This window comes from Eurosta solidaginis, chromosome X, assembly GCF_040869045.1.
Source record: "Eurosta solidaginis isolate ZX-2024a chromosome X, ASM4086904v1, whole genome shotgun sequence".
NCBI classification, from domain to species: domain Eukaryota; kingdom Metazoa; phylum Arthropoda; class Insecta; order Diptera; family Tephritidae; genus Eurosta; species Eurosta solidaginis.
The window spans coordinates 75,191,563-75,208,073 of NC_090324.1; the positions used below are offsets into that span (position 1 = coordinate 75,191,563).

The 16,511-nt window shown below is 37.9% G+C and overlaps 1 protein-coding gene across 1 annotated transcript in view; it reads right to left on the reverse strand.

The window, feature by feature from the left end:
• LOC137234275 (plexin-B-like) overlaps positions 1-16,511 on the reverse strand; it is an 890,794-nt gene that overhangs the window by 697,304 nt on the left and 176,979 nt on the right. The window contains exons 2-4 of the mRNA XM_067757887.1: positions 12,578-13,358; positions 11,765-12,525; positions 10,936-11,238 (exon numbers count right to left, since the gene is read on the reverse strand). Coding sequence (XP_067613988.1) covers positions 10,936-11,238; positions 11,765-12,525; positions 12,578-13,259 — 1,746 coding nt within the window. The 5' untranslated portion in view covers positions 13,260-13,358. The remainder of the gene's footprint in view (positions 1-10,935; positions 11,239-11,764; positions 12,526-12,577; positions 13,359-16,511) is intronic.

A 16,511-nucleotide genomic window follows, 5' to 3' on the forward strand; every position in this document is an offset into this window, starting at 1 on the left:
TTTTGGCCATTCTAACTGCTTAATATTGTGACTGCCGGCTGCTTTTTCAAGCCTCGAAAATAACTCATCTAAATTTGTTTTTCCGTTAGCATTCACAAAATTAAGTAAATTTAGTTTTTTATGTTTTAGATGCGCATAAATTTCTATATTAGAGATCTCATTATTCTTATTAAATTGTATAGTCGACTTTATTCGCGGTATCTTTTTTGAAAAATTGTATAAAAATTTGTCATAAACTTGTACTTTAGGCGTTTCGCAAAAAGTATCAGTAAAGTTATCGTCTTTATTTTGTAATTCCTTTTGTTTGGTTTGTAATCGCGTTTGGACTGCTAAAACATGCTTTGTAGATTCTTTCATTTCGTCTATACTAAAGCGTGAAAGAGCATCAGCCACAACGTTAGATTTTCCTTTTATATATTCAATCGTAAATTTATATTCTGACAGTTCTAATCGAATTCTAGAAAGTTTAGACGAAGCGTCTTTCATGTTAAAAAGATAAACTAGTGGTCTATGATCTGATTTTACTGTGAAGTTTGTACCGTAAACATATGGACGAAAATGCTTTATAGCGAAATGTATTGCTAGAAGTTCTAATTCGATAATTGCTTTTTTCTGTTCTGCTTTATTAAAAGATTTTGACGCGAAACAAATTGGTAAATCGTTATCACCATGCTTTTGGCTTAATATAGCGCCACGGTTTAAAGGCGCTGCCAGTGACGCAAAATTCGGTATAAATCGCCTGTAATAATTTGCAAATGCGACAAATCGCCTAACCGCATCTTTGTCTTTGGGCTTAGTATACCTTTTAATAGCGTCTATTTTTGAATCGTCTGGCAGCAAACCTTTTGACGTACATTTATGGCCTAGAAAAGTTACTTCGGAACGAAGGAAATTGCATTTGTTCGGATTCAGCTTTAAATTAAACTTTCTACAGGTTTCGAAAACTTTTTCTAAATTTTTAAGGTGGTGTGTCTTACTACAACCAATGACGATAACGTCGTCAATATACATAAAAGCCTGATTTGGCGAAATGCCTGAAAATGCTATTGACATCATACGAGAAAAAGAGTTTGGTGCAATATTTAACCCGAAAGGTAAAACTTTCCAACGAAAAGCTCCTCGATCTGTACTGAAAGAAGTTACGTCTCTAGATTTAGTGTGAAGGGGTATTTGGTGGAAACCAGAAAAAAGGTCTAAAGTTGAAAAGTATTTGGCTCTGTCAAGATTGTCGAGTATGTCATCAACGCGTGCTAGTGGAAATTTGTCGGCTATAAGCTTTTTATTGACTGCTCTGAAATCTACGCACATACGATACGACTTTTTGTCTGTTGGATCTTTTTTCGGTACCAAAATTAAAGGACTGTTATAATTTGAAAAACTAGGTTCGATTAAATCATTCTGTAATAGGTTTTCGACTTGTTTATTTATTTGTTCGCGTTGTGTGTATGGCAAACGGTAATTTTTTATATAGACAGGGGTTTTGTCAGTTAATCTAAGTTTTTGTTCGTAGAAATTATTAAGCGTCATTAAGTCGGGTTTTAATGCAAAAATATCAGAATATTTCAAACATAAATCAAGTAATTTCTTTTTAGCGTAAGAAGGAATTTGTTTTGCCAAAATTGATTTAAGCTCTTCTATACGTTTTGAATCGATAGGTGTATCATTTATGCGATACGACATTGAAGTTTTTAATGTCTTCAGTTTGAATATTGAAATCTTTTACGTACTTGACCTCGTCGGTGGTGTTGATAACTTTTATTATTGGATTTTTTGTATCAACGATACATTTTGCTGTGAAAACACCGTTACAGAGTTCCTGAGAGTCTACAAAAACCGGACTTGTCGAATTTTTCAAACTAAAAACACGAAAAACTTCGCATCTTGGTGGAATTACGAGAGTATTTGTTGAAGTGCTGTGCAAAATTGAAATATTTACCTTTTCTGTCCCTTTTCCGAATGTAATTGTGTCATTAGCATAATTGATTATGCATTTGTTCGCTTTTAGAAAGTCTTTCCCTATTATACCGTCCGAAGGGATATTAAAGTTGTCATTGACAACATGAAGAGTCAGAGGAAAAAAGTATTTGATGCGATTATGCTTGTATTAACTGTCCCTAGTGTTGTTACCGTGTCTGTTGTTACGCCTGTTATATTTATTACGTTACTATTGTCTACTTCTACATCGTTTGCCAAACTGGAAATTTTTATTAATGAAATGTCTGCCTGTGAATCTACTAGAAAAGAACATATTTTATGTGAATCGCTACAACCGACTTCGACGAAATCGGAAAAATTTAAATTTAGACAATATATTGATTGAGAAGTATTTAGTCGAATTGCCCCTGCTCCCTCAGTGTTCGCGCCTGAGGGGCTTCGGCATTTGAAGAACGAACATTGGCTGAATTTCCAGAATTTAAACCCTGATTATTGGAATTTCTGTTATTGCCGGACCGATTATTATTGTTATTGTTGGAATTGCTATTGCCTCTATTGTAATTGCGATTATTGCCTCTGTTATAATTGTTATTTCGGAAATTTGTATTATTCTGTTGCCTATTTGCGTTATTGTTAAATCGAAAATTACTATTGTTGTTGTATCTGAAATTACTGTTGCCTCTGGAATTCCCACGGAAATTATTATATCTTATCGGACGTGAACGAAACGCTAACACCTGTCGCTCTTTAACTTCCTGTAAAATCATTTTCGCTACAACGTCCTTTGAATCTTTGAAGGTTGTTGACGCAAGGATTGATTTCACCATATCTGACCTACTATTTAATCTTTTGCCTTCGTCATACCTTCAATGATTAGACAGCGCTGTAACGAGTCAGAAAGCTCTTCTACCTGCTTTGAAAATTCTGAAAAATTGTTATTGGTTACTCTTAAGGCTGCAATTTTTCCCGCGACAACTTTCGAGTTGTCTGGCCTAATTTCACTACATAGCGCTTCTTTAATTTGGTTGACTGATTCTATATGCGTTGGTAGGACTTCGCGAGCTTTGCCTTCGAGCTTGGATTTTAAAAATGCAATAAAAGTAGGAGTTAAGTTTTCGTTAGAGAATACTTCCATTAATTAAACTTTATTTATAAACGAGCCAAGTGCTAACGGGTCTCCACTGTAGTAGTCTCGCATAATCGAAGCACAAGTATTAATAAACGATTTTTTCTCCTCGATTGTGGCCATGGTTGTAACGTTAAGAACCGGAGTTAGAATAGAAAAACTAGAATTTGGAATTACAGGCTGATCAGCAAATCCTAAAAAGTCTCCACTCAGGGATAATTTATAATTATGTTCACTTGTTAAGGTATCAGTTGACGATGCACTTGAAGATGAGTCAGAATCTGAATTATTGGAATTTGTATCTTGCTCTGAGTTTTTGGAATCTAAATCTTGCTCTGAATCTTTGGAACTTGAACTCGGATGGGAATTTTTAGAAACTACCTTCCCGTTTCTTAGGTCCATACGTGTTGAAACGAATAGACAAAATATTAAAATTTTTTGTTGCAAGATATGTGGAATTTGTTTATGAAGATTGAATAGAAATTGAATTAAAAGGAAATTAAATTTGAACGAGTTGAGTTGAGCTCAAAAGAAAATTATGAAAGTATTTTTAAAGGAAATTTATGAAAATATAAGGAATTTGTGAAAGCATGTATTTTTTTGAAAGCTTTTAGATTTTATAATACAGTTGGTTAGCGAATACTTATTGCAGAAAGTTGGAATTTCGAATTTGAAATGTATGGTAAAATTATACTTTTTAATTGAACCTTTTTTATTATTTAAATGCAAAAATTGGAGAATGGCAAATAATTTTATATAAGGGTTGAAACGGACGCACCGCTTTTATCAAAATTGTATGGTTTTATTTTTATAGATACGGGCGCACCGCATCTTTTCAAAATTGTAATATAATTATCCTCGGACGCACCGGGATTAAAAATTGTATGTCATGTTTATACACGGACGCACCGCGTTAAAGAAAAATTGTAATTATTGGTTTTTAACTGGTTTTACGCATATACATATGTATATTTATGTATATTTTATATATTATATTTTTTTTTTGTTTTTTTTTCTTCTTTTTATATATATATATATATATATATAGGTAGTAATTTTGAAAAGTTGAATAATATGAAATGTATTTACATTTTAGTAATGTATTGGATTGAAAAAAGTTAATATGAAAGTATGAAACTTATGTCTTATAAAAATATAAATGATACGTTATTTTCGCACACTGTGCGCCATACCGAGTACCGCTTACTGTACCGCTGCTTGTCGCTCTGCTGCTGCGCTCGGAGTTTTGCTGCTGCGCTCGCTGCTCTGCTGCTGCTTGATGGCTTTACCCTTTTTCCGCAAAGTTACTCCGTTATGGTGGTGGCGTGGCTACTGCCGTTATAGGTGGCGTGGCTAGTGCCGTTTCACAAAAATTTTGGTACAGTTTAGCTTTTTTATTCAAAATTTTAGTTTTTAAAGTTTTTTCTCCTTTTTTTCGTTTTTGTATTATTTCTGCTGCCGTTTAAATTTTAATATTATTACAGTTTGCATTTTCTTATTATCTCTGTCTTTAGTTAAGTATTTTATTAGATGTATTCTCAAAAGTCTTCACTCTTTTTCATCGACTAGCCACGGCCAAAAAAATCCACCACCACTGCCATAATTCTGTTGATTTCGTAAAAAGTGTTTTTCTTGTGCAACTTCAAATTGTAGGTTTTTTGTTAATTATTATATATTTTTTTTGGTTTTTAATGATTTTAAATTTTCCTCAGTTTTATATATTTTGTAATGATTTTAAATATTATACTTTTTTTTGTAGATTTTTTCAAATTTTTAAAATTTTTTTGTAATGGTTTTTAATCTTTTGTACTTTTTTTTGTAATTTTTTGATTTTGAACTTTTTATGCTATTTTTGATTTTATATTTATTTAGAATTTTTAAACTTGTATTTTTTTTGTAGATTTTTCAATGTTTTTAAATTTTTTGAAGGGTTTTTGTAAATTTTGTAGTTTTTTTTGGATTTTTCAAATTTTTATATTTTTTTTTAATGGTTTTTAATGTTTTATATTTTTTTTTTGTAAATTTTTTTTGGTTTTAAACTTTTTTTGTGATATTTTTTTTTGATTTTATGAATTTTTGTAACTTCTTTGTATGTATATGTAATATGTAATTAATTTTTTTTTTGTTTTATTTTTAAGTGCGTTTTTGTTTTTTTTCCTTTAATTCCCACGCCTGTTGGGAGGCTTGCCTCCTTTCGGCCACAACCCGTTTTTACAGGGCTTCGGTCCAGGGTCTCCATATTGAGGATCCATTTTATGGATCCGACAAAAAGGGGTTCTGTGCACTGCTACACGCTCTAATGCCGCACTTCGTTTAAAACTTTCTCTGTCTTAGTTTCTTCTCCTTTTTCCGCAATAAATAAAATGAAATTGTTTAACTTTTTATCTATAGTTTTTCTTTTATTTAAACTCAGTTCTAGCACTTCAATTATAAACTTGGTTTCTTTTGTATAAAACTTTATTTAAACACTTTTAGTTATTCTTTACATTTTTTTATAATGTTCTTTTAATTATATTTTCTTTACTATCACTTTTCTTTCCGAATTTAGTTTTCACGCCTTGTGCGCTGGCCGGTTTACTTTAAACTGAAAACTGCCGCTAACGCAACTCTGTAGCTCGGCAGTTTTTCTTTACGTTGCTTAGCAACGAAATTAATGATGGCGTCGAAATAAATCATGGCGTCGAGCAACGGCAGTTTCAGCCAATCAGAAACTCTCCGAGTTGCTCGACTCTAACAATTTTAGTGATGCCAAGTGCATCTGATGTATGGTTGCATCTTGCACATTTCTAAAGAGGGTTGCCATCTACAATTTATTTTAATGCAATTTACTATGGCACTACACTCCAAATGGTGAGGCAAGAGTACTACGTACCAAAAATAAAGCCTCTTATAAAGAAATGCATTTTTCAATGCAAATCTTGCACGCTTTTCAAACAGAAAACGCGCACACAAATAATGGCAGCTCTACCACCTGAGCGCTGCAATTTCTCACTCCCCTTTTCCACAACAGGAGTAGACTTTGCAGGGCCATTCCAAATAAAAGCATCGGTTCTGAGGTCGACCACTATCATAAAAGGGTACGTGGCTGTATTCGTCTGTTTTTCCACAAAGGCAGTACACCTCGAGCTACGCTCGGACCTTACTACTGAAGCCTTTCGAGCAGCATTCGCCCGATTCGTTGGCAGACGAGGTTATCCCTCAAAAATGATGAGCGACAATGGTAAAACGTTCATTGGCGCTCAGCGCGCACTCGAACGCGACTTCGTTAAATTTCTTAACGAATGCTCTGCGGACATTGAGCAGAAATATGCCCCCAGGGAATAAACTGGCAGTATATTCCACCCAGCGCCCCTCATATGGGCGGCTTGTGGGAATCCGCAGTAAAAAGTTTTAAACCCCACTTCAAAAAAACCGCTGCATCCCACAAGTTTAAATTCGAAGAATTCACGACGCTGTTGGTGCGTATTGAAGCAGTTCTCAATTCGAGGCCTCTAACCTCACTATCCCAGGACCCAGCTGACTTCACAGCGCTCACTCCGGGTCACTTCCTTCGATGTGCACCGCTATTATCCATTCCTGAGCCAAACGCGGAAGACCTCTCCTGGATAAATCAATGGGAAAAACTCAAATCGCTTCATCACCAATTCAGTCGACGCTGGAAAGAGGATTATCTGAAGAACCTTCAGAAGCGCTATAAATGGCAAACGCGACAGCGAAATCCTCAACCAGGCGACCTCGTCGTAATTAAAGAAGATTCGCTCCCACCCACCGAGTGGCGTCTGGGACGAATCGAGAACGTTCGCCTCGGCCCTGACAACCATGCTCGGGTTGTAGAGGTTCGCACCCAAAATGGGCTTGTCATGCGCCCCTTAGTTAAATTGTGCTTCCTTCCAATGGAGCACTCTTTGAGCACAGCGCTCTAACTTATATAGGTTTCCCCTGTATAATTAAATTTCCGTTTATCATCCACTGTATCCAACTACTTCTCGTTTCTCTGTCTGCTCTTGTACTTTCAGGACGACACCATCATGGCATCTCGACCAGCATGTTCACTGGCTCCCACGGCAGAGACCGACAACTGCCTTCAGTGTCGGCTCTGCCACCGCTACCACGCGCTGCGGACCTGCCCGGCTTTTAAGGCGATGCGGCCACCCCAGCGTGCAACAGTGGCCAGGGCACAGGGTTATTGTTACAATTGCTTAGCCCTCACACATACAACGGGTGATTGCGACTCCCGAGGGTCGTGCAAAATTTTCGGTCTGGCGCATCACACCCTCCTACACGAGGGGCCGAAAGGACGACGAGGGCAGCACAAAGCCCCAACTTTAAAAAAAGGGGGAGTACCACGAAAACCAAAATCAGCGAAGAAGAAAAGAGAGAAGAAGTCCCAACTTAGGGCGAAAACTAAGAACTAACTCAGAGAACCTGTTTAGCAGCCAAGGCGCATAAAGGCTAACCTGCGGATGCCAACACAGGTACGTGGGACGAACAGTACAGCAAATAAGAATGAGATGCAGAAAATACATCGGATTATAAAAAAAAAACACGGAATCCAAACATCATACCAGTGTCCAACTTCGCGAATGACATGGTTGAAAGTGAATGTTCCCCAGGAAACATCAATAAGACAGCCAATGTCCTTCACATACAAGCAAAAGATCAACGCCTGAATGAAATCGAAAACATGGAAATCTACAAATATAAAACATTCGACGGTAGATTAATAAGTGAAGAGGCAGGCATTATATCTGAACCTTTAAAACTTGTTTACAAGTAACAAAGTAATCACACAGGTACAACAGAGAAACACAAAACAAAAAAAATAATAATAAACACAAAACAATAAACGCACTAAAGCGACAAACACACAAAGATGGTTAAACGAATAGAATACTGATTTCTACCTGCCTCAGTCAGTCACACAATTCGATCAGTAAAAACCCCCAGCGGGTTAGAGGGTTAGAATATACCCGTGGTAGGTATGCCTGTCGTAAGAGGCGACTAAAATACCACATTCAAGGGGTTGTGTAGTGCAACCCTTTCAGGTTGCCAGCGCAATATATAGCTTCTCCAAACCCAATTGCTAACCTCACCTATCCGTGGCGAATCCCGTTTTATTAACAGCCGAGGCTCTGGCGACCCCGAACTCCTCATGGATCTAGGGGGTGGGAGGGCGTTATGGCCAAGAAGGTCGCATGTGGTCATAACAAATTGTTCCCGAGATGGTCGTGCTTGGTACCGGAACGTACCGGATCTGCATCCGACAAGGGACCATGAACATCGATAACACTCCCCAAGGCCTTCGGATTTTATCGCTACAACAACAACATCTGTAAAAACCACCGTTGGTTCTAAATGCATACAGCACATACACAAACACAAACATCCATTTTGACATTACCTGATTATGTGCCAACGAACTATAAATGCAAGACAAACGACAACAACAGATCGGAACGAAATTCGCACTCATGATGGCACAACGCCGAAACCGATTTGTCGCGAAACCAAATTTGAAAAGGGATGACGGAAAATCGTTCCAATATACATTGAGTTTATAAGTTAGTTTAGCAACATCAAGATAAATTCCAACGACCGGCGAACTCTGCTACTATATTAAAAGCGTAAAAATAACAAATTCTTTCATCAATAACTATCATATATTTTTTTTTGCTCTTTATTTTCAACCGAGGTTACACTGAAATTACAGCCCTTGGTCGGGAAAATCCAGAGTCGCTACGGTACATAGAACCGACTGCCATGGGAAGTATTCAAGGGCGACGCGCGTTACTTTGGCTCAAATTCGATAATGCCATAGGTTAAACTCTCCCTTAACCAGAATCAACCCGATATACCTAATGTATGTATATCTCGCTTGTGATATGCCGCCACATAAACCAATGCCTCTAACATCGTTATCTCTCTAGTACAACTCTATTGAAACTTCAAGTTTCCTCGGACTACCGTTTGAGGACATTGATGACAATTAGTAAGTGGTTGTTGTTGTTGTAGCGATATGGTTGCTCCCTGAAGGCTTTGGGGAGTGTTATATATGTGATGGTCCTTTGTCGGATACAGATCCGGTACGCTCCGGTAACACAGCTCCATTAAGGTGCTAGCCCGACCACCTCGGTAACGATTTATATGGCCACATTAAACCTTCAGGCCATCCCTCCCTCCCCACCCCCAAGTTCCATGAGGAGCTTGGGGTTCGCCAGAACCTCGTTAGTGAAACGGGATTCGCCGCTCTAAGGTGAGGTTGGCGATTGGGTTTGGAGAAGCTATATATTGCGCTGGCAACCTGAAAATATTGCGCTACGCAACCCTTTGAATCTGGTATTTTAGTCGCCTCTTACGACAGGCATACCTACCGTGGGTATATTCTAACCCCCTAACCTGCGGGGATATTATTAAGCGGTCGCACCTACTGGATTGGGGATGCACTGCTACAACAACAACGATATGAGCTATGCTAAAAAAAAAAACAAACAACTACATATCTCCCTAGTTTTTCCAGTTTTCTCACCTCGCAAAATGTGACACTGCCAACGACCAAGCCCTCGGTTACATTAACTACAACATACACAAAGCAAATGTCAACCAAATTGGACATCCACATCGATGGCATTACGGTACCGGCTGTCTGACATTCAAATTATTAGTTCCTAAAGTCCAAATCCGCAACAAAATTCTCAATTGTATTGCCGGTTGGACTTGGGGCCGTTTGTATGCTACGCGTCCTCTATATGGCCGCCGGGAATAAAAGAAACACGCTGAAGGAAACTGCAGGCTTGTCAAAACACCGTGCTAAGAACCGCCACGGACCGTCTTCTTATGACCGCATCACATTACCTACACAGCGGGCAAGAATTCTCACTACAAAGGAGAGAAATTATATACTGAAAAAACAGTTTCTGATAAATATCCAACAGACATCTGATTGAAAACGCCCCACCTAGCAGAAAGTTATCTCGGTATGCACTATAAAGAAATCCGGCACTTGCAAGTTCAGCGGTATAAAGAAAGCATGGTAAAGCCCTCAGAGACATCCATAAGAAAGCGACGGATTACTATGCCAACCTCGCCAGGGAGACTGCGTCTCTCTAGCTCATCTTCGATCTGGATCCTGTAATAGGTTAAACTCTTATTTATCCAGAAACAACCCCGACATCCCCAATGTATGTCCCGCTTGCAATGTGTCCCAACATTACACAAACCAGCAACTCCTGAACACCCTTACTTTTCTGGTCCAAACTTTTTGAAACTGTAAGTTTCCTCGGACTCCCGTCAAAAGGCATTGATGATAGATAGTGAGTGGTTGCACATATTGGATTGAGGAAGGCCCTGCTACAAAACAACAACTGAGTAAATGAAAATAACAACGAGCTCGGAAGCAACCAAAAAAACTTCTTTCATACGTTAATGGTTACAAAGTCCCTGAATATGTTAAGGTTGTTTTCTTCTAAAATTTTCATACAAACTTAAAAATTAACAATCATCTTCCGGAAAATTGAAAATAACTAGGTTAAATTCGCACCCAAAAACCTAGCCTAATTTCTGCAACTAAATATTTAAAAGCTTTGGAAATAATCCGGAAAACCAGAGTTTTCAGAAAATAAAATACTATCGAGTTTTATACCTTTTTTATATTTGTTTCTGGCATTTCACAAACAAAACACTCCATTTTTCCGAGCCCATTTTACCGGTAAAATTTTTTTTTAATATTTCAACTTTTGCAGAGCAGAAAATGATATTATAAAATAAAAAGACAAGTTTTTAATTTTTGACAACCATTTTAAAAACTTTAAGACTAGTTTTGTCGACTTTTCGGTTATGCCTGAAAGCCCCAGATTTATTTTTAGAAGTGTACTTACCTTTTGTTTTGATAACACGTATAAGAATTCCTTATTAGAAGACATCATTGTATCTTGGAGGATTTGGCTGCCTGGGTCAACAATTATCTCATCGTATTCGCCTGCATTTGGACCAGATATTAGTACTTTTTTAATTGTGCCAGATTCAGTTCCCAAAAAAACCAATGAATGAGGCCCAGTAGTCGTTGCAGTGATTGATGAAATACTAACATTATCAAAGTGAAACAATGCCTGTGATGTAATTACCGAATATCCACTAATTTTTAAACCCACTGTACAAAAATCTTGAATATTTCCTATGGCCTGAAAATGTTTAAAAGAAAAGGTTATTAATAGCAATGAAATAATTAAATTAGGGTTGTTGTCGAAATTCTGTGTGTATAAAATTCTAAAAACAAAATTCTGCTTTTTAAAATTCTGTATTACAAAATTCTGTATTAAAATATAATGTTAACAATGTTAAAGAGGTCATGTAATTATTTTGAAAAAGTGCGCCATGGATGGTAATTCTGCGTAGAACACCTTTCTGCATAGGCGGCCTTCGGCCACGCTTATAAAAAATAACCCTGGGCTACTCCATGCCAAGTCCGGGTGTGTGGTATAACCGTGGCGCGGTGATGTCCGTAGTATACCCTTCTGCGTAGGCGGCCTTCGGCCACACTTTAAAAAAATAACCCTTAGCCGATCCAACACCGGCTACGCCATGCCATGATTCCGAAATTTTGACTTCCAGAATTAAACATGCAGAATTTTGAAAAAGCAGAATTTGTTTGCAATTTACGGAATTTTGTAATACAGAATAATGACGCGCTCCCATTAAATTACTTACACCAGCAACTGGACAGTGCCCGTCGTCAATAGCTCCAGATACATAGCCCAAATTACGATCTTTAATAGTGCCATTAAAGCACATGTGTATATTCTCATTAAATACCTCCTCAATGTGCTTCAGACTATATATGCAAACTGCCGATTTAGCTTCTGCTTGATCACTAATTTCTTTGGATGGAGAAAACGCCGCAACTAAAACAGAATCATCCCGCTTAATGCCCATTTCCTGAGCTAATTTTTGGCCAGCAGGTGTAATCTTTGCGTCGCGTAATATATTATAGTCAATATTATCCTTAGTTGCAAGGCACTGAATTGTTACCTCAGTATAAGTATCGTAATTTGGATCCGCAACACATATACGCGCCAAACGTGTCACGTAACCAGCTTCATCTGCTAAATGTGATCTCTTCTGCACTAGAACGAAATACGCGTATTCCGAAGAGTTAAATCCATAAACATAATTGACAAGGAAATTATCCCGATATTTTACATCGATATTAATTATAGATTGCTGTATCGAAAATTCGACATAATGTAAATCATTTAAGCGTCTTGATGAAATAGCAGGCACGTCATGCCTATAGTCCCCAACATTCGTGAATGTTGTTCCAACATATAGAATATCTTCGTCTTTCCAAGAATATTTTGCTGGGCCTACGAACGCATAAGTGGACGCAAATTCGTCGTTAGCTGCTAAAGGGGTATCTATAAATTGCGGCGCTTCCGGAAAATTGGTAAGATTATACATGTCACATGCACCTATAAATAAAAATTAACAAAAATCATAGAAAAGTAAAAAAGCACAACTCACCTTGACGTAAACTGCCGCAAACTATTAGGATTCCCAAACCTTGTGCATAATGAATAATGAGGATTTTATTATGGTTATTACGTAAAGATGTTTCGACATCTACAGGACAACCGCTTGCATGACAATGTGGCGAATCATATTTAGGTCCTGTTAAAGCTTGGGACAAAACACGCAGATTTCCATTCAACTTCAAAATCTTGTTAGTTGCACCGGCATAAAAAACATTATTTTTGGAATCGTATGCTAAATGAGTAAAATAATTTTTGTACTCGGGTGTACTTAATATGTTAGTCGCAGAGCGGTTGCGAGTATTTGAAGAGCTTGTTGCATTTGTCGAAAAACTGCCATCCACGGAACTAATATCAAAGTTACTACCCTCCTGTTGTAATTTAGGCAGATTAAATTGAGCAACAATATCTCGAGGTGAAAACTGGAACTCCATCTGAGTAGTATCATTTGAGCTTATTGAAGAACTCTTTGTTATAATGTTCCTATTAATTCTACTCGCACTGTTGCTATCATTTGAAGCCGCGACGATATTGATAATACAGCAATAGCATATAAAACCGAAAATACCAAACAGAGAAATCCTTAATCTTGAAAACCGCTGCAGAGGGTCGCCTCGCCAAAAGCTTCTCGAAAATAAATATTTGATATTTTTTTTAGTCCTTAATAATGACATAATTGCGATTGCGTCTCAGGCGGTATTACTCGATTTCCCAAAACCCCAACAGAAGGAGCTTTTGAAACTATACGTAATTCGTTCAGTAAATGTTGAAGTCTGAAAAAAGTGTTAAAGTCTGTCAAATTCATAAATCACAGTGTTTGCGGCTGAACTCGAAAGTCTAGACCGTATACTCCAGAGCACAATGGTACAGCAGAAAGAGATATGTGAACTATCATAGAAGCGGCAAGGTCAGTGATACATGCGAAAGGTTTAAGTCTTAAATTCTGGGGCGAAGCAGTCCAAAACGTTACATAAACTCTTAACCGATCATGCAAAACCAAAACTGAACAAATGACACCGTACGACCTATGGTTCGGCCATCCACCAGACATTCTGCATCTTCGAGTTTTTGGTTCTGATGCATTTGTGCACATTCCACAGGAGAAACGGCGAAAATTAAATGCAAAGTCGAAGAAAGGTGTATTTGTTGGATACGAGGAGCATTGTAAAGGGTATCGAATTTGGTTTCCGTATGAAAGGAAAAATGCAATTTCGAGAGACATTATTATTCGCGAAGTTAATAACGAAGCAGTTATTCCTCACAAAGATGATACAAATGCAGAAACGCAACTTAATGTACCATTGGAAATTGAAAAGTCTGATCCGGTGACCGATGAAGAATCGTGCGAAGATTTTAAGGATGCACAATCACATGATGCGAATACAGAAGATGATGAGGTTATAAAACGATATTTATTTATTTATTTAAAATTATAGTCGACTCGAAAACAAAGCGGTCGACTGCTAAAAATTTTAAGTAAATTGTATATAATTATAGGGATTACAATTTCTATTATACATAAAGTAATGTTATTAAGGATTAATATAAGTGTCCCCAGTGGCGAGTCATCGTGAAGAGCTCAGAAGGGAGCTTAAGCGAGGTGCTCAGAAACGAGCTTGGTGCCCATAAGGGGGCTGACGCGACGTGCTCATAAAGGAGCGGGATGACCAGTAGGGGGGACGCGCGAACTGGTTGAATTACCGATGTATCCAATCCATCCTTATACGATATCGTGCCTGTTTTCTACGGAAGAAATAATAATTTCAGATTTTAAAAAATAAATTAGCTTGTATCTCTTAGTTTAGATAGGCGAGTATTGCATCACGTATAGTGGCAAAAGTACATTCAAGACTTACACAGCTATACAAGTCATTGTAGCGCGAGCACCAGATAAGCAGAGGATTATTTTTAGCAAAGTTTCGACGACAAAGGGGTAAATAAAAAGGAACGTAGTGTCTGGAAACCCTAGGAGGAACTGCAAAAAACAATCGGCTGAGAAGGTCAACAGAATCAATTTCTCCGATAATGAGATTATGGATGAACAATACCCCCAGTAATATTCTCCGGTTTTCCAGAGTGGGTAAGCTAATAAGAAGAAGTCTATTTCTGTATGGTGGAAGGTGGAGACTTGAGTCCCAGTTAAGGCCACGTAATGCGAATATCAAAAATTGCTTTTGAACTGACTCAAGACGCTTTATATGATTTTGGGAAACAGGGCACCAAAGGCATGAGCAATACTCGAGTATTGGATGGACCAGCGATTGTAAAGAATCTTAGTGAGGTACGGATCATCGAACTCTTTAGCCCATCTTTTAACAAATCCAAGTACACCCAACGCTTTGTTCGCAATAGATGAAATATGCATTTTGAAACTCAGTTTCAGATCAAGAAGAACACCTAGATCATTTACAATAGATATACGCTCCAAAGGGGTACCATCTATTACATACGGTTTCAAAGCTGGTTTCACTCGGTGAATGTCATATGCTTAGATTTAGAGCAATTTAAAGCTAGTAAATTTGTTGTGCACCAACAATGGAACGAGTCTAAGTCGGCCTGAAGAAGATCCAAGGAACTAAAATCGGTAGGACAGTAAGTATAGCAAAGTTTTACATCATCCGCATACATTATAATATGGGAATGTAATATTATCTGTGGCAAGTCTTTTATGAATAGGGTAAAGAGCAAAGGGCCTATATGACTTCCCTGAGGTACACCGGAGGAAACTCCAAACGATTCCGAGAGATTGCACTTGAACAGGACTTTTTGTGTCCGGTTAGAGAGATAGCTTTTCAGCCACAATAATAGGTCAAACGTAAAGCCCAGTAAATCAAGCTTATGAATAAGTAACTCATGGTTGACGGTATTGAATGCTTTGCTGAAATCAGCATAGATGACATCCGTTTGCTTGTTCGCTAAAAATCCTTCCATAACTAAAGAGGTAAATACTAGCAAGTTTGTAGTGGTTGACCTTTGACGAATGAAGCCGTGTTGGCATGGAGATAAAAGGGAAGAGCTCTGATATTGAAGTTGACTGGTAACAATCTGTTCAAAAACTTTAGGAATAGCCGAAAGTTTAGCAATACCCCTCTCAACTTTTGACCTACTACCTTTTTTATACAGGGGTATAATAAAAGACTGTTTCCAAAGTGACGGGAATGACGCAGATCCCAGAGATAGCTCAAATAATTTTAAAATAGGGTCATATATGTTTTCAGCGCAGTACTTAAGCACACAACTAGGAACACCATCTGGTCCCGGAGAAAAGTTGGACTTCAAAGATTGAAGACTCTGAAGAACAATATTACCATCAATAGCAGGATTCCTAATGGAATTCGAGCTATCTAAGCGATAGGGGTATTGACCAGAATGAAAACCATTGGATGAATACGTGGACTTAAAGAACTCAGAAAATAGTTCAGCAACGTCGTCATCAGTGCAAGCTTGTTTACATCCAAAGGTTAATGAGGAAGGATACCCAGAAGTTTTCCGTTTTGAATTTACGAAACTGTACAACTTTTTTAGATTTTCAAAAAATGTAGCTTTACAACAACTTAAGTAATCTTTATAACAAAGCTGATTAAGACGGTGACAGTTAGAACGAGCTATTAGGTATTTAGAGAAGTTTGCAGAAGTTCCAGTTTTCTTGAATCTCTTATAAAGCCCAGATTTGACGTTATTAAGTCTGATAAGTTGCCTTGAAAACCAAGGCGGCTTATTCGAACACTGGGTATAGCGAGTAGGAATACTTGGGATTCAAGGGGTTGTGTAGCGCAATATATAGCTTCTCCAACCCAATTGTCAACCTCAACTTCGAGCGGCGAATCCCGTTTCACTAACAGACGAGGCTCTGGCGACCCCAAGCTCCTCATGGAACTTGGGGGTGGGGAGGGAGGGATGGCCTGAAGGTTCAATGTGGCCATATA